This window comes from Corylus avellana, chromosome ca9 (genome assembly GCF_901000735.1).
Source record: "Corylus avellana chromosome ca9, CavTom2PMs-1.0".
In the NCBI taxonomy this organism is placed as follows: domain Eukaryota; kingdom Viridiplantae; phylum Streptophyta; class Magnoliopsida; order Fagales; family Betulaceae; genus Corylus; species Corylus avellana.
The window spans coordinates 21,361,735-21,382,470 of NC_081549.1; the positions used below are offsets into that span (position 1 = coordinate 21,361,735).

Sequence of the window (20,736 nt, forward strand, 5' to 3'; positions counted from 1 at the left end):
TCAATGCAATGTACAAACTAAGCAAGTAGAACCGTGTTTTTTTTCTTTAGCTTAATTTATTCAATCCGAGTTATTCTTATGGGTGTGCGGACTTATATCCTTAAGTCTCAAAGTTCACTATCTACATTAAAATGGTTTCTCATTTGAAGCTGTTTTTAAAATCTTTGGTTCAAAAAAACAACTGATGAATGTTTAATGGAAATAGAAGACTTATTTATGTAATTGATTCTTATGGGTATTCATTTCAATTGAGTATTGTATGTATTGTGCCGTATAAATTGTGAAAGAAGTGTTAAGATATTAATTAAATGACTAAATTAATATATTTTTATTAGCTTAATATTTTAAATAGAAATCGGCTTAAGAAGTTGCGAAAATCGGAGGTTCAAAATTGAAATTACAAAATTGAAATTACAAAATTGTATAGGGACCTGTCCAAGAATACGGGGAAGACAAGGGTGCAAAAAGAAAATTTCAATTCACACACTCCCCTTTTTACTATCTACACCCCTGGGGCCTCGGTTCGGGTCCGATTGGATTTATGGATTCCAAAGAAATAATAAAAAGAGGAGTGGGAATAGAAAGAAACAGACAGCGTTAATTACACACTATGACTTCCCCCTTTCTCCGTTTCGGTCCTCACCACGTTTACATGCATCTCTGAATCTCCCACGCTCTCCCCGATCCGTCCTCATGGTCTCGCCGTATCCTCTCTGCAATTCCAAATCCCACTCCTGCAATAGGTACAATTGCAATTCGTAGCCCTAAATTCACATCCAATCCGCACCGTTTTTGGATCTCTGATTGCTCACATGGAAATGGCTTCCAGTCCGCGAACCGTAGAGGAGATCTTCAAAGATTACAGTGGCCGAAGAGCTGGCCTTGTTCGTGCTTTGACTCACGGTACTTTACGCTCTCTTCCGTTCTCTCTCTCTCTCTCTCTCTCTCTCTCTCTCTCGCTCTATCCGCGAGTATCTGACAGTTGGCTTCTTTTTTTTTTTTTGGCTTGGTGCAGACGTTGATGAATTTTATGGATTCTGTGATCCAGGTATTTTTTTTTTTCAACTAGATTTCGTTTTGATTTATTAGTTTGAAAATTTTTCCCTTTCGGTTATATAAGATTTTTGTTTGGTTTCTGGGAAAGAAAATGGCAGAAATTTTGAACTTTTGTACTCATTTTTTTTCTTTTCTTTTTTGTTTCTATTAAATCTACTACGTTTAAGTTTCGTTGCATGGTATGGTATCAGATTCCGCTCTTGTTGGCTCTATGTGCAAATATATCTACGGTTTAATTTGAAATCTGATATATTTTTGGTCTATGGAGATGTAATGGTAGTAAAAATTAGGTAACATATTCCAAAGAATTGGAATTTCAATTCAAATTCAAATCTTTGCAACAAGGTAAAAGCCTCAAGAACTGTAGAAAACTTAATTGGGTTCACTGTTTCGTACTTAATCCAAACAGAGCTTCTAAGTTTTGAACTTTCTAAAGTTTCTATATGTTTTAGTACACCGTTCTTCTTTTGGTTTGTTTAGATAAGGAGAACTTGTGTTTGTACGGACATCCAAGTGAAACCTGGGAAGTAACTTTGCCGGCTGAGGAAGTTCCGCCGGAGCTTCCCGAGCCAGCACTTGGGATCAATTTTGCAAGAGATGGCATGAACAGGAAAGATTGGCTTTCATTGGTTGCTGTGCACAGTGATTCTTGGTTGCTCTCTGTAGCTTTCTATCTTGGAGCCCGTCTTAACCGCAATGAAAGGTAAAGTACTTCACTTTGTTGTTACTGCGTGCCTGTGCTTGATCAGTGGTGTTAACATGATTGATGTATTTGTTGAGGAGACCTTTTGGATGCCTTCGAGAAGTGGACTCTCATTGTATTTAATATTTATTTTTACACTGAAAATCCATGTTCAATTGGTGAAAATTTAATGCAATAGCAGATGGAGTTCATGGACTTACAATATAAGTTGTGGTGATGGCTCTAATTATCTTTGGTGCCTCCATTGTACATGATGAATTTATAACTTCAAATGCTGTGTGTTGAAAATAAGTGATTTAACTTCCACAAGATGTCCAAGTACTTAATTTGTTTGTCAATTTTTCTTTTTCTCATGTTAACCTGTGGACTTGTGTCACGTCATAAATCTTAACCCAAATCTCCTTTCATGAAAGGTATATTTTTGCCTCATGCTCTCCAATCTGTTGGTGTGCAAGCAACTTTAGAATATGTTGCTTTATTATTGCTATTAGTGAACCTACTCTCTTATTAGCGGGATCTTGATTCCTGGATATATGCTATGCTTTTATTTTTGATGCATTAATGGTTTACATGTTTTAGTCTTTTACCAATGGAATAAATAATGGTTCATGAGCATGGTCTGTGAATTCTGGAAGAATGTCGGTCCTGGACTCAAGTATAAAAACTATGAGCTTAAGATATCGTGAGGTACCTTTAGAGGATTCATTTAAAGAATGCGCAGGGAAACATTAGTGCCATTTTGTGGTTTGGAGGTTGCTTTAGTCTTTTTAATGGAAGAGAAGGGATGATAAAGTTATTGACTCTCCATCTACAATGTTGGTTTATGCTATCACTACTCATTAATCCATGCTGCTGAAGCAGTTTTTTTGTCACACATTTGAAGTTCATTTTGTGTAACCTGAAGTATTTTGTATATGTTAATCATATTATATGCCTTTAATGTAATTGTGGCCCTGATTGCTAATTGCTAGTGGATACATGCATATAATTTTACTCCCTTGCTATGACATGGCCTCTAGGAATGCTCTCTATACAATGGTTTCATGCATCTTATATCAAACAGCTGGGGTTGGGACAAGATTGATAGTGAGACAGTGTCCAAGGCCTTACCTGTTTATGTTTAAAGCTATCTCCTCCTGTGAGGTTGGCAGCTTTGGGTCAGAGATTTCCTGTCATGAGTGGCGTGATGATATTTAGTTTATGGTAGCTCAGAAATTGGAATGCGACTTATTGAGCAAGTTATTCTTCACATCAGTTTCCGCTATAAAGAAATTTTACTCTCTCACAACCTTATCAAAAAAAGTGTTCACAGTTTACCTTTTTCTTAATGTCCACTATTTTTTTGACCTATAAGGAGCTTTCTAGTGTATGCAAATTCACATGCTTTCCTTGTTTATACGTGTCTTTAACATAAAGTGCTCCAAGTATGGCTTCCTTCATGAGTAGTTAAGTTGGTTTTGCTTGACAGGAAGCGTCTGTTTAGCCTGATCAATGATCTGCCCACTGTTTTTGAAGTTGTGACGGAAAGGAAGCCTGTGAAAGACAAGCCGAGTGTGGACAGCGGGAGTAAATCTCGGGGCAGCACAAAGGTTAGATAGATCAAACTTTATTTTATAATTTCTTGATTCTCATCTTTCATGGAGTTTCTCATACTTAAGTTAGGACCTATCATCCTCTGTTTATCTGAGGTTCTGTTCGTCAAAATGATTATAAAATTCAGGAAAAGTTTATTGGAATGTCCTGTGTGATGATTTGTATTTGACGATGTTGGCTTGCTTTTGAATAAATGCTATTAAAGTAGAGCACGGTATGAGATGATTAAGGCTTGCAGAGCCACCCAGGTTTCCAAAAGTTGACTTCTTGCAAGAAGAATTGATTTTCCTGAGATATACTGGATAATTGTTTCATAGTACTAGCTAGGTGTTTTCTTTTGTATATTTCATGTGTATCTGGGTTGCGTGTGCGCCTTCGCTATTTTGATTACTTATAAAAAAAAATATATTTCATTGCACTAATGCACGCACATAACTGCAATCATTACTGGGTTTGCTCTTTTGTAGAGATCAAGTGATGGACAAGTCAAGAGCAATCCAAGGCTTGCTGATGAGATTTATGAGGAGGAAGAAGATGAACACAGCGAAACCCTTTGCGGGAGCTGCGGCGGAAATTACAATGCTGATGAATTTTGGATTGGCTGTGACGTCTGTGAAAGGTGGTTCCATGGAAAGTGTGTAAAGATTACACCTGCTAAGGCGGAGAGCATCAAGCAATACAAATGCCCATCTTGTATGAAGAGGGCCCGGCAGTAGGAGTCACTCTATAAGCCAATATTGGGGGGATGAATAACGTCGTTCCAGTGGCTGACAAAATAGTATAGCAGTGTTCACCTTTCAAAGTTATGTAATGAGTTTGCTTTCATACTATTTCTAACAGACCTTCTTGGGGGGTTTAAGTTATCCTTGGTTAAATATTTGCTTATATAACTAGATTCTGTTAATCTATGTTGAAATCATGAGTGACATGAATGTAGTTCGTGTTAGATTTATATTTTTCTTTATCAGCTAAATTTTAGAAGGTGAAGTGCCATCTAACATGTACATGCATGTACATGCACTGTTATCATAATGGAATATGTGATTGTTCAAGTATCCACTTGTCCTCGAGCTACCTACTATTATTATTATTATTATTATTATTTTCAATTTATTGAATGATACTAATGTGGCATATGGTGAATAGGTTTTACTAGGTGGGCCGTTAAATTCTTGAAAGGAAAATGAATAGAAGTATCGACTATGTTTATAAGATGTTCATAGGCACTGTTTGTGACATTTTTGTAAACCGGGGTGGGTGGCTATTTGATAACGAGGCAAAACACAAATAAAAAAAAAGGTATTGAAAAGGTAATTTATCGTATTGAATGTACTCGTATTGGGTTGAAAATTATGATCAAGCCTTTCAAACAATGATGATCTTTGGGGACGAAACCTTGGAGTAAATAAGGTTTAATTCTTTGACACATGGGTTGGGATGGATGACTCGCTTTCTTTTCCTTTATAAACGTCTTTTATAAGGTGTTATATGCTAATAGGCATGGCCCTCGCTTTCCTAATAAATTAATCGGGTCAAATTAGGAACCCGTAAAAGTAATCCAACCTGAAGAAGGTAGAAAATTATGGACATGGCCAAGATTGATATTTCTGGGGTAACTCGGGTTTGTTTGTTTAGCAAGTTGCCCATAGTATTTGCTTCCTTCCAAGCCTCCAACTTATGCGCCTATGATTTGAAATGACTTCAGAGTATGTTTGGCATTGCGATTTCATAAGTTAATAGCTCGTTTTTAAACAGGCTATTTAGAAGTGCATTTGAACAAAAATGACAATTTGAAAACATGTTCGTGCAACAGTCGAGGGGTATGTTTTTAAAAACCCATGATTTTAAAGGTCGGGCCGTTCTTTTACCAAACACTTACCTGCGTTTTTAAAAATCGTGCTTTGAAATCATTATTTTTTTCAAAATCGTCATTTCATGACTCAACTACAAAGCCACAAGGCTTACAACTCACTCAACGAGTTATGTTTAATTCATACTCAATGTGGCGATTGGCACCATATCAATTCATAACCTTTCAGTTAGGTTTTCTTTCTTTTCTCTCTAGCGCCGTCAGAGAGCAAGAAAGGAAAAAAGCCTGAGGATCCTCTCCTTCCCTCTTCTATCCTTCTTTCCTCTCTCACCATGCTGCTTCTCACTGGTGATTTCTTTTCTCCGGTTATTTCCACCTCTTTTGAGGTCTTATCCGTCGCCTTGTGCGATTTATCCAATCTCATCCAAAAATCACAACTCCAGCATAACTTTCGATGCTCCACCGCCCCCTCCAAGCCACAACAATGGTTTTTTTGTTCGAATTTGTCATGAGTCTCCGATTTGGTCTCTTTGAAGCTTGATTTGTCATCCTTCGACAGCCCCGCTTCTCCACCTTCATCTTTGGCATCATCTCTTCCCGCTGCTGCCTTTCGCTCAACCTTCCGGCCACCTCGAGCCTCCGCGACTCCGCCATCTCCACTTCTGTTGTTGCTGATTTCTGGATTTGGAGATTTTTTTCCTGCTTTTTAATTTTATGCTCTGCCTTGTGTGGCTTTTGTTGGGCTTGTATTTTCTGTTGCTTATGTTTTTTGTGTTTGTTTTCGGAATTGTGTTGGTTACTCTTTGTGCTTTAGTCCCTTTAATGGACTATAACAGTGACCCTTCCACTTCTATCACTTTCCGGTAGTCGTTGCTGGTTCATTCTGGGGGCTTAGATTTTGTCTATGCCCCTTTAGCTTCTGTTACCGCCATGTGCGGCCCTTTGAGAGGACCGTGTTACTTGTTTGACCCATTTTCTACCATTTGTAATTACTATTGCACTGTTTTAGTTTGTTTGGGGTTTGTTGTTGGGGAGTCCACCCCTTTTTCGTTGTTAGGATCTCCCACTTATTTTTCCTTTCGGATAAGAAGTGGTAAAAATCTTCCCCTGTAGCCCTTTCCTAATTTGCTTAGAAAAAAAAAAAGTGACGATTGGCTTTTATATCAATTGATACAAATTTTAGCTTAAAATTTATCAAACGCTGCCAAAATAATCCTAATTTTGTTCGACATCACAATAGTATAATTAATCCTTGGACGCCCATCACAAATGGACACCTACAAACAAAGAAGTAATTTTCCTGGGAAATTTCGGCCCCAAGCTTGGATTTGTTCGCCTAAAGAGTATATCATGAAACGGGAAAAAAGAGAGTGAGTTAAATTTGAATTTCTTGGAATGTCTAAAAACTTGGTTAATTCCGACAACTACAGACACTTGATGGGATATATAAATATATATATATATATATATATATATATATATATATATATAAACCTCGATCTCAATCAACCTTAGTGCATATCGCCGCCTAATAACTTTGTTTTTTTCCAGTCCCCACAACAGGTTTTGTCTTCAACCCTCTCTATAATCGTCCTCTCTACCAGGCCATTGCTCATGCGATTCTTAGACCGGCCAGTCAATATGGGCTCGAGTCGCTCAGATGGGTCTGGGAAAGATCGCCTGCGGTGGACACAGGAGCTACATGATAGGTTCGTGCGGGCGGTTGATCAGCTTGGCGGCCCTGATAGTAAGTCTGATCCTCCATTTGATTGCATCAACGATCCACGTCGTCGTTTTATTCCACTTTCTTAATCATTGATGGCTGCATGATTTGTTTGGTGATGGTTTCATTAATTACATTTTGTGATCATTTTGGTTGGCAGGGGCAACACCCAAGGGTATCCTCAAGGCTATGGGCGTTCATGGCCTAAGCATTTATCATGTCAAAAGCCATTTACAGGTTTCTCAATGTTCACTTTTATTTAGTTGCCATTAAATTATAGGATTGGGATAAATAAATTGCCCATCAACAATTTTAAGAATCTGGTTCGTGTGATATATCCAATGGCGTTAAACATGCCACATCAACATACAATTTAACTTTCAAATTTCAATCCAAAATTTGGAGAAAGTAAAAACTACCGCTTCTTTTCTTTCTATTCCCTCTCTGGTTTTCCACCCTAATCTTCTTCTTCTTTTTCTTTTCCCATTTTCTTGTACTTCTCCCCGGATCTGATAACCATTTTCTTGCACTTCTTGAAATACAACATGCTTTTGAAAATTGATGAGCGAGTTAGTGGTGGTACATCTATTGAGCTTATTGAAATTTCTGTTCAAAGCATCCGAGAAGGAAGCCGTAAGAAAAATGAGTGCCCAACATCAGTTCTTGAATTGGGATAAAATATTCATCTTTCATACTGGCAGCTCTTCAGTTTGCAGTATATGAGCACTTGATCGAGATTACAGAGTGGAACCGACGAAGCAAAAAGGAAAGCGAAGATACTTTTACCTTATGGATCTCAATCAATGAAGTCAATTTCTAAAATAATAAATCAATAAAAGTGAGAAGACAATACAAAAGATAACTCCAATGTGGGTGGGAGTTAAACCACAGTTCAGATTCTACTGCCCATTATCGCTGAACTACAGTAGATATAACCCACACACACTACAGCCACAACGTGGGCAACCCACTTTGTTACACAACTTACACTCTGTTTTATGAAGCTAGAACAGAGGAAAATATAAATGGATTTTATACTTGCACCAGTCCTCTGCTCATGGAACAACTTCTCTCCCACTTCTCTCAACTCCCACGTCTACTTATGCCACGTATTTGAGACCGGGTCTTTGTGTACGTCGTGGCCTATCAGATCCCTTGAAGTTTACAGAAGTAAATTTCCATGCCACATTTATTTATTCATACAATGGTAAGTTTTTTAAAAAATAATTAATCCATACATTTATTTATTCGGCACTAAGAAATTCATAAATAAAAAACAAAAGTACTCGCTGATGGCTTCAATTCTCTAACGTTATTGCATGCTATTTCTCCAAAGGAGGCAAGTTTGAGAAGAGAAGTATTCCAGAAATACTGCCAAATTTCAGCACGACATCGTGAGTTGTTGCAAGTTGGAATGCTTTTTTGATGACTCCTTGTGCTTTCCAATAATTAATTACTAATAAATTTCTTCACCCTAATTATATATATGTTGTGAATTCGAATCATATATATATATATATATATATATATATATATATATATATATATTTGCAGTGCTGCTCAACTTACTGAAGCGCTACAAATGCAGCTGGAAGCACAAAGGCGAATGAGTGATCAACTCGAGGTATCCAAATATATTTGCCTAATTCCCAACTTTTGCCTTAATAATTAGTAAGCAAAAACAAAGTGTCCGTTTCATTTAGAAGTTTCAAAACGTTCGATTTAAAAAATAACGATTTTAAAATATAGTCAATATACTGTAATTAAATATTTGGTAAAATCGTGCATTTAAAAAGCAATGTATCCCTTGCTATTTGAAAACATTGATTTTAATTAATTTAGTTTGGTTTACAATATTGAAGGTTCAAAAGAGCTTGAAGCTTAAAGTGGAAGCCCAAAGAAGATTTCTCGACAGAATCGTGGAGGAACTTCGAAACCGCACGACCATTAGAAAACCTGGGAAGCCGCCTTCTCCTTCGGCGATATCACTCCCTTCCCTCTGCGACGAGTCGTCCGACTCAAATGCAAAAGAATTCGAATCCGATTCAGAGGCCGACAAGACCGAAATACAGTCCCAGGAAGGATTCATTAGAGCTCCGAAAAGGCTTAGGCATGTAATTGAAGAAGAGGATGTTCTGTCGCCAACACAAAACAATATTGCTACAGTAGATTTAGAGTCCTACTTCCAAGGCATGTTTCTTTCAAAGGAACAGCAGAAAATTTCATATCCCGCTGATAATGATATCAACTTTTCGTGGAATCTGACAGCTGCAGCCAGCCCATCTCCTATAGAGTATTGGAGTGGATAGCTAATATTTAGTATTTAGAAGGGAGCATGGAAGAAACTCAAACATCTTCAATAATAATTGTCTTTCCTAATAAAGTTGTAGCACCCACGTACGTACAGAATGGCAGCAGCATTTGTAATCAAAACCGTACGGGATATGGTGTGTTGTCTTTCCTTTTTGGGATTTGATGAGAGCTTGCATTGCTTGATCCAAATAAATTATAATTATATTGTCTCGTTTCATTAAATTTTTATTTTATAATTATTATTTAATATTAATGTGACGGTATCAATTAACTTTTAAACCTTTTAAGAGAAAAAAAAAGATGACTGATTTAAAGTCTATCATTATGGGATAGTTATAAGATATAAATATGATTTATAATATTACTTTTCAATTAAATGTTACACGTGTTTGGTTTCATTCATTTATGATATTTGAGCACCTACATGAGGGAACACGAACCTCTCCATTTGAAATGAAACAAATGAGTCATTTTATGGTTATGATTTAAAGTTAATGCATCTAATAATATACATAATTCCATATTATTTATATTTTTAAAAGACTATTAGATACACTAATTTTAAATTATGACTATAAAATAATTTATATTCATTTAAAATAAAGAAGATCCTTCATGAGGAGGGTGTAAAAATATTAATTAAATGATTAAATTTATCATTTATTATCAACTATCATAGTAATGCAACAGATATAACTCTTTTACAACTTTTAACATGCGTAAAGTTGTAAGCATTTAAAACCTTATGATAGCCTCCAACATTTGTAAGAAGTTAAAAAAGAATTGTATGTCTTAGTGGTTTTTTTTTTTTTTTTTTTTGTTTCTACTTTGATGGAATTGAACCCTATGAGTGCTGTTGAAAAATTAATTAAATGATCAAATTTGGAGAATTTGCCTTTATGAACCATTAAGATGGCCTGGCTTGCAATTGGAATAGGCTGGCTATATAGCCCACTGCCAGGGCCCAACCTGATCATCAGATGATTACATTTCAAATGATTTGGGCCCTGGCTTGTGCAGCCCAATTGTTGAGAATGTGCTCCTTGAGGGACATCATAGACTTGGGAGATAACTTAATTATTGTGAGCAGGCTTTATTTAAGAGGTGCCAAATACTAGTAATAATCATTTATGGATAAGCTAATAAGAAAATGTAGGAAAAAAGAAACATAAAACAAGGCCCGTTTAGTAATAAAAAATTATTGATGTGATATAAATGTAAAAAATGATTTTTTATTTTTTATTTTTATTTTTTTGAGAGAAATGAAAAAAAGGGGAGGTGTATTGCCAAATACACCAACTTATTCATCTCTTATCTCATTCTCATACCAATAGGCTCATGTGGTAATGCTTACCAACCCTTAGATTAACCTTTTATATATATATATATATATATATATATATATATTAAAAATAAATTTAATTATATAATTAATATTCTAACATTTTTCATCAAAGTCGTCACATCTCTCTTGGACATTAGCAAAAATTTTTCACGTATGAGGATGAGGATTAAAGGAAATTGTGTAGAGATGGAGAAAGCCCTGGTTGTGTCGCATTCATCCCATAAAGGTTAACACGTTCTTCAGCTCCACCGCAAATTAAATCATATATTTTGAAATGACACGCCAAACAGATTTTTTCTTTTTTTCGAATTAGATATATATATTTTTTAATTTAGTCAATAAAATTGACAATAAAATATCTGATTTTTATATATATTTTTTAATTAGTGCACGTGCATTTTGTCTTCAAAAAGACACGTGTTACTTTTTGATTGATTATGACGAAGTAGCACCAATAGAAATTTGTTGAAAAGTAGACGAAATGATCTATTTGATAACGGTTTTAATCTTTGTTAGAAGAGTTTTCAACACGGTGGATTGCACATTCTTTGGAGCCTTCAAGATCTACAACACATCGTCGTCGTACTAGGGAAATACGCTTGAGAGAATATGAGAAGATAGTAGATTATTCAAGATCTGAAAGGATATTTTATGATGTTTTAGTACATCGTGTAGGGGCCTATTTATAGGCTTGGACTGTAGAAGTAGGTTTGAACTAGCTCTTCTTATTTGAGTTGTATTGAGAATTCATAATTAAAATAGAACTCAACAGCTATTATGTAGAAATAAACTTTCAACAGATATTATATAGAGGTAATCTTGAGTAGTCATCTTGTAGAGATAAGTAGGACGTCTTTATTCCAATATTATCCTAATTGGAATATAAGATTACTAATTAATTAAATAGCCATTGCTATTTAATTAATATCTTTATAGGCCTATCCTTAGCCATTGGGCCCAAAATTTATTGAGCTTATAGTGTGAATTTATTCCCTACAATCTTAAAAAATAAATTAATAAATTTTAAATTTTAAGAAACAATTTAATAGAAAGTGATGACTCCTAAGATTTTTTCGTGAATTATACGTTGGAGAAGTCGAGGAAGCAGGTGTGACTCTGTGTGTAATGCGACATGATTGGTTTTGGTTCCTGAATTAATTAACCCACGCTACACACGAAGTTCTCATGCAACTGAAAAAAAGGGGCGCCAAAATTCAATGCAATTATGCATATCATATGATTCTTATTTAGAAAAAAAAATAAAATAAAGAAATAAATAAATCATATCATATCATATGATTCTTTTCGGTGTCCACAACATCATGCCAGATCATCACTTCAAGTTCTCATATCCAACTAGAGAAAAAAGTGGCCTCATATATAATTCAATTTCTTTGTATCATTCATTTTGTTTCCTGAATTAACTCCAACTTTTTATATAATTCAGCAATTAGTGTACCGATCGTTAATAATTCAGCAATTTGGTGTACGGATCGTTAATAATTCAGATAAAATATTCAAATATGTGGTTGGATTGCTCAAAATTACTATACTTCGTGGTTTGATTCATTTGATTGGCTAAATAGACACAAGCAATGACTACCAACTTGTCAAGAAAACAAGAAAAGATTTGTATACATAACATTTAGAGCAACATCTCACATCACATCATTCATTTTCTTTCCTTTCTGGATTATTGACATGGAAAAAAAAAAAAAAAGAAAAAAGAAAAAAGAAAAAAGAAAAGAAAAGAAAAAGAGGGGCAAATTGAGGCTCTAATATATATTGTCTCTGGCTTCTTCCCATTCAATTCAAGATTTTAACGAAGGATTATTGAGAATGAGGTGCCAGCGAGATTACCAACTTTCTAGAGAAATATAGAAAAAGGAAATTATCTGGGGGATTTTAAGGATTCAACTTGAGCCTTGCCACAGGGGCCCTTTGTCCTAATATAAAGCCTGTATTCATCAAATGTCATCGGCGGATAAAGCGCCGGCCGGTCCTCGGTCACAAGCTCCTTGGCAGGTTCAATCGGTAAATCGCTTTTTGGGTTATAAAACAAGGCCAGCGAAACACGGTCTTTGGCTGAATTCACGATCACCCGGTGGTCCACACTCTTGTAAATTGCATTACTCACTACCTAAATACACATCAATCACAACCTGATCAGTTATGATAATAAATTTTTTTTTTTTAATTTTTTACTATGAAAAATAAATATGCAGCAATTTGTTGATTAAATTGTTGCCCATCTAGATAGAAGACGTGAAAAAACTCTTATGGTCTCATTTGCCCGGATAAGTGGGCGGACCCGTGGATACCCACTCGGACACATAAGTCCCATGGAAATTGCCTGAATTTTTAGCAATTCGAAAAACAAAGTTGTTGAAGATCTCTTCAAATTTGAACCCAGTTTATAGATTTGAATCACTAGCAATTTGCAGTCTGAATTACTGGCAATTCAGATAACAAATGTGAAAAAAATTTTATGAGATTTATCAGCCCAATAAGTAGGATATGCCGGTGAGTCCCATGAGAATTGTCAGAATTGTTAGCACATGTGGGACATATTTTAATTTAATAGATTGATAGTTAAATTTTGGAGGAAAACTTTATGTTGCACAGTTTAGGGAGAGGGAGAGAGAGAGAGAGCGAGACCTGAATTTGATCCCCCATGTTGACGATGAAGGCATTTGGGGCAGGGTCAACAGTGACCCACTCGTTGAATTTACGGACTTGGAGCCCCGAAACATTCTCATCGGGCAGGAGAAGGGTCAAGCCACCGGGATCGGAGTGCGGGGAGAGGCCAAGAGTTAGGTCAGGCTGAGGGCATTTAGGGTAAAAATTAACCCTTAAGCATGCACCGATATTGTCACCTCCAAAGGCATTCTGAAGATACTCCTCCCCAAGCCCAAGATTTATGGACAATACCTTCATCAATCTTCCACATAGCTTTACCACTTCGTCACCGTATTCCCTAATCAATTTCCTGAAAAAAATAAAAAAATATATAAAAATATTCTAAACACGGTAATTAATTAAGATCTGTTGTTAATCCCACTGGAATAAGACAACTTGCTCACGAGGTAGCTGTCCAGTTAGGGCTTTTATGAGAAGTGGAGAATTCATTTAGTTTTAATTTTATTCCTCTTTATGCGGACGTATAAAAAAAAAAAAAAAAAAAAAGGGACAAAAGCTTATATATAATTGATTCATTTACACTTCGTTGGATCATCATAAAACACCTTATATATATATATATATATATATATATATATATATTTGTGAGTATCATCATAAATAAATATTGTATTTGAGATTATCCGGCAATGACGGAAACAAAGAGCAAAAGTCCAATCCGCATCTTTAAGAGGTCAAACGACGTGCTTATGCCGCCTTTACGTACATCCCCTCATTTCAGGAGTAGCGGTTGTACTACTCATAAAAAGTTAAAGGTCCAAGGGGACCAAGAAGCAAACTTTTTGGACAATCGCGTGCATGAAATAATAGTACTACTAGATTTTTTTCTTACAGGGGGCCAATACCAGTGGCAACCAAAAGCTTCAAAAACTTTCTATGGGTAATCCTTTTTAAAAATATTATATTAATATTTATAAAAATAAATAAATAAGTGTAAAACAGTGATTTATTCAAAAGATTTCGCTCCATATGTATGTAAATACAGAGGATAAGAAAGCATAGCTTTAGATGTTACCCAGAAGCATTAATTAGAGGAAACTTAATTAACGTCATTGTATCATGTTTTTCAACCACTCGTGGAGAAACAAACAGACATACCTGCATGATGGTGGAAGTGCAGGCCACTTGCTCTCTTTCCTCAGCGACTGAGGCATGTAATGGAGGAAGAAATAGTCGCTCCAGTCAAGAATCGCTCCCTTCTCGACGCCCAACCGACTACCGTACCCTTCGTACGTACTCGGCGAGTTGGCATACTCTTGCTTCGCTTCAATCGGGAGGAGAAAGAACTCCCGCCACACCTCTCTCGCGCGCCTCATCAGCTCGTGGCTCACACCGTGGTTCACGACCTGAAAGAATCCCCACTCGCGGCAAGCGTGTGAGATGAGCCCCAGCGTCTCCTCGCAGAGACTCTGGTCGTCGCTGAAAAGGTTTTGCAGGTTAATGATTGGGATGTTAATGCGAGTCGCCTCAAAATTCTTGGTGGCGGCGGCGGTGTTGTTCCATGAAGGCCTGTCGGAGGGGGGCTTGATGTAGCGCGCTGGGATTGCGCTTATCCCACTCTCCGACAAGGATTGGACTCGAACCACCGGCTCCGGCCAACTTAGCAAGCAGTTCATCTTTTTTTTTTCGTCTGTTGAAAGACAAAGACAAAGTAGGTTTATGTTTATGTTTATGTTTATGGTGGATGGGTGAGAGAGACCCGGATAAGCATATATATATATATATATATAAAGATTGGGAGGACCACAGCTAATTTCGGCGCCGTGACGAACTTGATTTGGTAATGATCATATTTAAAAGATATTAGAAAAAGAAAGAAAGAAAGAAAGATGGTGGTGTTTCAAAGTGCTGTCCTTGTGTTTCTATCTCTTATTACTGCAGGAGGGTAGGAAGAAAATAGAGGAGGAAAAGCGAATTGCTTGGGTTGGCGTACTGAGCACTGGGGTTTCACTATTTAAGGCTGGGTGGATCCGGAGCTGGTTGGGTGGGCCTGTTTTGGACCAGGCTAGCTCTGGAGAAAAGTTGCAGTTGACGCAAGCATTTAATAGACATGTGGTTTAGAAGCGACTGATGCCAGAGACCAGCTTTATCAACATGTCTTTTATTAGAGACAGTAAAGCAGCATTTTCAACACACGTGTCTTGCACAGGTTCAAACACCAAGCCGCAACCAGTTGTCTCATGAGTCATGAAACATATGTCTTTTTAGAGGCACAAAACTTTTTTACTAAATTTTGGCCTAATTTTTTTTTAAAACAAAATAAATTTTTTTTTTTTTTTTTGAAGCAATAACATCGTACGTGGTCATTTTTTATTTGATATTTTTTTTCTTTAAAAAAATATTCATTTTTTTTAAAAAAAAATGGATATTATTATGAAAAAAAAATACCATTTAAAAAAACAATACCAAAAAAAAAAAAAAAGATCACATAGAATATTATTGTTTGAATTTTTTTTTTAATTTTTAATTTTGTTTATTTAAAAAATGACCACATAAAAAAAAAATGGGCCAAAATTATATTAAAAAATTGTGTTTTTATCATTTTTCTTTATTTTTAAGAGTAAATATTACGCTTGATTCATCTTTATTTGATTGGGATGACAATGCTTATAATTATGAAATAAAAATATAATTTATAGCATTTTTTAAAATTTTTTTATGAAAATTACAGTTTTGTTTTTCTTTTTATAATTTAGGTGGAAAAGGCACAATATAAGTGAAAAAAAACAATTAAATAATAAAATGTGATTATTTAGTGACGATAAAAAAAAATAAAAATAAAAAATAAAAAATTTAGTACTTGTAACACCACTTTTATGGTTTTGTTGATATAGATTTAATTGTTTATGGCATATAATAATTTGAAACAGTTGGAGTGATTAGATTTCGCATACTTTTCTTGCCACGAAAGAGAAATTAGCTTTTGGCCGAAAAAGGAACAGGAATATCACAGACTCACAGAATGCGTCCGCGACATAGATTCTGTTCGTCTACATGTTTCTTCGTAAGACATAGTGTAGTGGTCAACTATCGAATCTAAGTAAATGACGACTAATATAAAGATTATCTCAAAAGTTTAGGAAAATATATTATTATAATTCACTTTACAAATTTAAGTGGCAGTTTAGACCATTCTCGCATGGAATATTAGTGAAAAAATTGGATTATTTAATAATTAATTATTTGTCACCTCAATTATCACGTCAATTTATAATATATTTATTTCTAAAATTATACTACTCTTAATTGTACTAATATATAATTTCTCGAATACGGGATTCTAAAAAAAAAGCAGCCTGATTTTTTTACTGCACTAGTAAGTGCCCTCCCTTTTTTATCCCACTCACTGGCGAGAAGATTAAAAGTATGGCCGATAATTTTGACACGACTTATAAATTTGATACGAAAAAATAAGTATTGGGTTTAGTCTTATCAGGTTTGGGTTTTAATTGGATCTACTCGATAAAGACTTAGTTAATTTCGTATTTGGTGGGTCAACCCGCTAGACCTGTTTAATTTTTTTTTTTTTTTTTTTTTCATAAAAGTAAAAAAAATCTCCTGGATGTATTATTAATGGACTATCTAATATGTATAGAGTTAAAAATTACTAATTTTGTAAATGTGCTGATCTATGCCTCCTATTTTTGATAATGAATGTGTGGATTTGGATTGTAAGGGTACAAAATAGGCATATATTGAACTTGTATTACACTGCAATGATCCTAAGCCACATGATATATACCGAATTGGCTACGTTACCATTTATCATAAGATGAGTACGCATTAGACACATCTAAGTGATACCCAAAAAGAATAGTCAAAATTAGGCTATGCATATTTGCTTAACATAGCTCAGATCATCCTACTACAGAGGTCATTAAGAATTTGACTGGGTCGTATATTGAATGTGCACATTAAGACTATATAAGTGACTAAAAATTTATTACAATTTGTTAACAATTAACAATGTTATTGGTAGTATTATTATTACATTTTTTTTAAAAAAAATTAGGGTTTAGGGCTTTTTAAACAGGTTGAGTTGTATCGGGTTACCTACTAAGAACAAAGGTCGTGTCGGATCGTGTCAACCCGATATGACTCCGTTATTTTAAACGAATCGTGTCGAGTTATCCGGCTATTTTTTCGTGTTATAATCATATCAAACTCGCGAACCCGTTTAGCTAAACGAGTCGTGTTTGTGTATAGATTAATCGGATTGCAGGTCTTTACGGGTCATAATCGGGTCATGTCAGTACCTGTCTTCTTCTTTTATGAGCATGTTTCACTTTTGCTACAACTACAAGCAAGACGTTAGACATTATTCAAAATTTAAGGCTAAACCCTACATACCAACCCCCCCCCTAAAAAAAAAAAAAAAAAAAAAGGCTAAACCCTATTTTGTTATCTTGTTTTGCCTACATTAGGTATTTAGGTAGTAGGAGACCGGCCTATAAAGCAGGTTGTTTCTTTTATTTCGGTGACACTCACACAATTAATGCATATCGAAAGAAAGAAAAAAAAAAGTAGACAAGATGTCACCGAAAACTTTTAATGTTATTAGAGTTTGTTTGAGATTAGAGATTAAAAATATAATTTTAAATTAAATTATAGAAAATGTATTATTTAGAAGTCTGTTTTTTAAAAAATTATGTAGAAAAATATGTGTTTTCAAATCACAAGTAAGATGATATATATATATATAAAACATAATTAAAAAAGCTAAACTATGACTAAACTATGATTTTAAAGATCAAACTGCGATTTTACCAAATGTTTAATTATATTTTTAAAAATCAGACGTTTCAAAATCACAAATCTAAATCGACCAGCCCCTACTTGAACATTTCTACAAACCTTGTTTGATCCTTAAGAGAATAAGTATTCAAAATGAGACATGATATAATATGACATACATAATGATTGACATATACATCTCTCTACCCAGTATCCTATTCTATCTTGTATGGCAAAATTTGGCTATGTCACATGGGGATGTGTTTCACATGCCAAACTCGTCACGTTCATAGTCATCTCTTTTTTTCTTTTTCTTTTTTTTTGAAAAAAAAAGAAGGAATAATCAAGAAAACAAAGAAACCATCAAAATATTCTTTAAATTTTGTAGAGTAATGTTAGATAATAATGTCAAGATATTCTTTTTGAAGAAATTAAATGTCTTGGATTTCGTCTCTGTTAACAAAAATATTGAGATTTATTGATACAATAACTGTACACCAAGCATGAAGAAAAGCTGAGTACAATGTCCACCGGAGATCGACCTCCGTTGGTTAAATCATAATGGATAGGAGAAAGGGAAAATAAACTAGCAGAGTGTGAGTTTGAGAGAAAGATTGTGTACAAGGATGTTTGACTGGATTTCCCTGTTATTTATCTCAATAATAATCATAAGCATTTTTACAAATTTTCTTTCATATTAGTTATCAAGATCCAAGTGAAGAGAGAAGAGCCAATTTAAAACCCCATTCTATTTGTTTGGTTAATATCAGCCAACTCTCATGGGATGTCCTCCATAAACCGAGCTGCAACTCATTTGCTCATATATATTCTCTGTTTTTGCCAAACACAAACCAGAAATGTCTTTAAAGTATTAATTCCACAAATCCTTCTATCTGTTTGTTTAATCTCAGCTAGCTATAAGTCTCGTGATGACATGTCTTCCACAAACTCAGCTACAACTCACTGCCCATATCTACTATCGCCTTTTTCTTTATTAAAAAATATAAATTAAATTTATTTTTTATTTTTATAATAAATAATAATTTAACTTAATATCAAATTATAGGTCATGAGTTCAAACTTTAACTCTTATATTAAGAAGAACTTTTAAAATATTAATCAAATATAATTTTTCATTCGTTTAAAATATTAAAATAGGTGGTGATGGTTTAGACAACTAACCAGAAATGCAGAGAAACTTACCGGAAATGTCAGAGAAACTTCCTATTTTGTTTGTTTAACTACATATGTTTCGTAATTTACAATTTTACATGCACTTTTGACAAGGATAATTGAAGTTTCGTCATATATATATATATATCGGATGCCGACCCACGTGCACTTATTATTATTTTATAATGATTATTATTAATTATTTTATTTGATTGATGATGCGAAGCATATGCTCATGTTACATGTAGAGCCAACTAGTGTTGGCACTTGGCACTTGGCTGTGAACGCCAAATTATTAAAGGCTTAAAGCAGTAGGTGAAGTACAATTGTGTGTCGCTTCGCATGAGAGAAACGATGTTTGTGACGAAAATGGTTTGGTCTCGATGCCGATGCCGACATCAAAATATATATATATATATATATATATATATAGTGGTAGTCCACACCCCACAGGACCACGGTACCTCAATTATAAAGACCACCTTATTAATGTGGGCTTGACTTTCAGTGTGCTACACGAGTGGGCTGGGGGGGATACTACACATGACCCAAAGAAAAAGCAAAAGTAGGTTATGTTCGGTGTAAACTTTTTCCAAACCTTTTTTATTTTTTTTTTATTTTTTTATATATATATTTATTTTGAAAATGATGTTGAGAGGTTTTTTTCGTGGGGTCCATATTTAAAAAGTTTTGTATGTGGGGGTTTATTATAAAAGAAATTAAATTATTTGGTAAAATTTTTAGTCTTCAGTTCTTTCAAAGAAGCAAACATTAAACATATTTGTTTTTTTTAGAAAAAACACATGTTTTATTTTTTATTTTTTTTTATTATATATAGATGCTGACTTGTTACTTATAAAAAATTAAAAAATAAATTAAAGGTAGCTGCGTGGCCATGCGAACTCTGCGTCACCTCTTACCCACTACTGAAATAGCTATGTAGTCACCTTTCTCCTTTGTTTGGAATTCTCATCTGTTTGGAATGATTGTACGACCACCTCTTCTTTTCTTTTTTTTCTTTTTTTTTTTTTTAATGATAAATACATGTTTTCTCATATGAGGATGTATTTAGCATTTAGGTCTAGCCTTCTAGATAGTGGGCGAGTCACTGTATTTTCTATCAAGGTCCTGTAGGGACTTGCATGTCATTATAACTAGCTTGAGAGCATTTTGAATTTTCTGGGAAAATGTTCTTGTTCGTCTTGGTCTTCAATTTGTAATTATTCTTATAAAATTATTGCATGTAAGAATGGTAATTAGTTCATGGGTAACTATATGCTGAGCTGTTCTGAGACCATTTGGACAAACTTGTAATTCTCTCGCATCATGTAAAATGTTGAAGGTGATCGATGACTTTCTGAGAGAAAAGACTCTTCACCATATTGCTCAAGTGATTGATGCTGATTTGTTGATTAGTAATAGAAAGCCTGCTGATTATCCATATATCTGAGAGGGTGAGATAGAAAATGATCATTTGCCCACACCTAGAGAAAATAATGCACAAGTTTGTCGGCAGGGAAGAACTAAAATTTTTAATTTTGGAGGAAAACAAAAACACTTTTTAAGGGATAAAAAGTTAATTCGAA

At 34.7% G+C, this 20,736-nt stretch overlaps 3 protein-coding genes across 3 annotated transcripts; 2 read left to right on the top strand and 1 right to left on the bottom strand.

The window, feature by feature from the left end:
- The first annotated feature begins 576 nt into the window (after window positions 1–576).
- On the top strand, window positions 577–4,407 carry LOC132191911 (PHD finger protein ALFIN-LIKE 1-like). Its single transcript, XM_059607040.1, has 5 exons — window positions 577–903; window positions 1,016–1,048; window positions 1,537–1,759; window positions 3,228–3,348; window positions 3,820–4,407. The coding sequence occupies exons 1-5, from the start codon at window positions 813–815 to the stop codon at window positions 4,066–4,068; spliced, it is 717 nt and encodes a 238-aa protein (XP_059463023.1). The 5' UTR covers window positions 577–812; the 3' UTR covers window positions 4,069–4,407.
- Window positions 4,408–6,777: 2,370 nt separating this feature from the next.
- On the top strand, window positions 6,778–9,361 carry LOC132191253 (myb family transcription factor PHL7-like). Its single transcript, XM_059606195.1, has 5 exons — window positions 6,778–6,909; window positions 7,046–7,147; window positions 8,222–8,279; window positions 8,440–8,509; window positions 8,748–9,361. The coding sequence occupies exons 1-5, from the start codon at window positions 6,804–6,806 to the stop codon at window positions 9,192–9,194; spliced, it is 783 nt and encodes a 260-aa protein (XP_059462178.1). The 5' UTR covers window positions 6,778–6,803; the 3' UTR covers window positions 9,195–9,361.
- Window positions 9,362–12,139: 2,778 nt separating this feature from the next.
- On the bottom strand, window positions 12,140–15,174 carry LOC132191963 (jasmonate-induced oxygenase 2-like). The gene is made up of 3 exons (XM_059607114.1): window positions 14,342–15,174; window positions 13,202–13,532; window positions 12,140–12,683 (listed from the first exon to the last, which is right to left on the bottom strand). The coding sequence occupies exons 1-3, from the start codon at window positions 14,857–14,859 to the stop codon at window positions 12,435–12,437; spliced, it is 1,098 nt and encodes a 365-aa protein (XP_059463097.1). The 5' UTR covers window positions 14,860–15,174; the 3' UTR covers window positions 12,140–12,434.
- Window positions 15,175–20,736: the final 5,562 nt, after the last annotated feature.

Excerpts from the sequence above, each read along its gene's own strand:
- LOC132191911 (XM_059607040.1), top strand. The coding sequence starts at position 813 with ATGGAAATGGCTTCCAGTCCGCGAACCGTAGAGGAGATCTTCAAAGAT. Across the intron at positions 1,049-1,536 it reads TTATGGATTCTGTGATCCAG|ATAAGGAGAACTTGTGTTTG; the intron begins GTATTTTTTTTT and ends TGGTTTGTTTAG. Across the intron at positions 1,760-3,227 it reads CGTCTTAACCGCAATGAAAG|GAAGCGTCTGTTTAGCCTGA; the intron begins GTAAAGTACTTC and ends TTTGCTTGACAG.
- LOC132191253 (XM_059606195.1), top strand. The coding sequence starts at position 6,804 with ATGGGCTCGAGTCGCTCAGATGGGTCTGGGAAAGATCGCCTGCGGTGG. Across the intron at positions 7,148-8,221 it reads TCAATGTTCACTTTTATTTA|GAGGCAAGTTTGAGAAGAGA; the intron begins GTTGCCATTAAA and ends ATTTCTCCAAAG. Across the intron at positions 8,510-8,747 it reads GAATGAGTGATCAACTCGAG|GTTCAAAAGAGCTTGAAGCT; the intron begins GTATCCAAATAT and ends ACAATATTGAAG.
- LOC132191963 (XM_059607114.1), bottom strand. The coding sequence starts at position 14,859 with ATGAACTGCTTGCTAAGTTGGCCGGAGCCGGTGGTTCGAGTCCAATCC. Across the intron at positions 13,533-14,341 it reads GCACTTCCACCATCATGCAG|GAAATTGATTAGGGAATACG; the intron begins GTATGTCTGTTT and ends TATTTTTTTCAG. Across the intron at positions 12,684-13,201 it reads ACATGGGGGATCAAATTCAG|GTAGTGAGTAATGCAATTTA; the intron begins GTCTCGCTCTCT and ends ATGTGTATTTAG.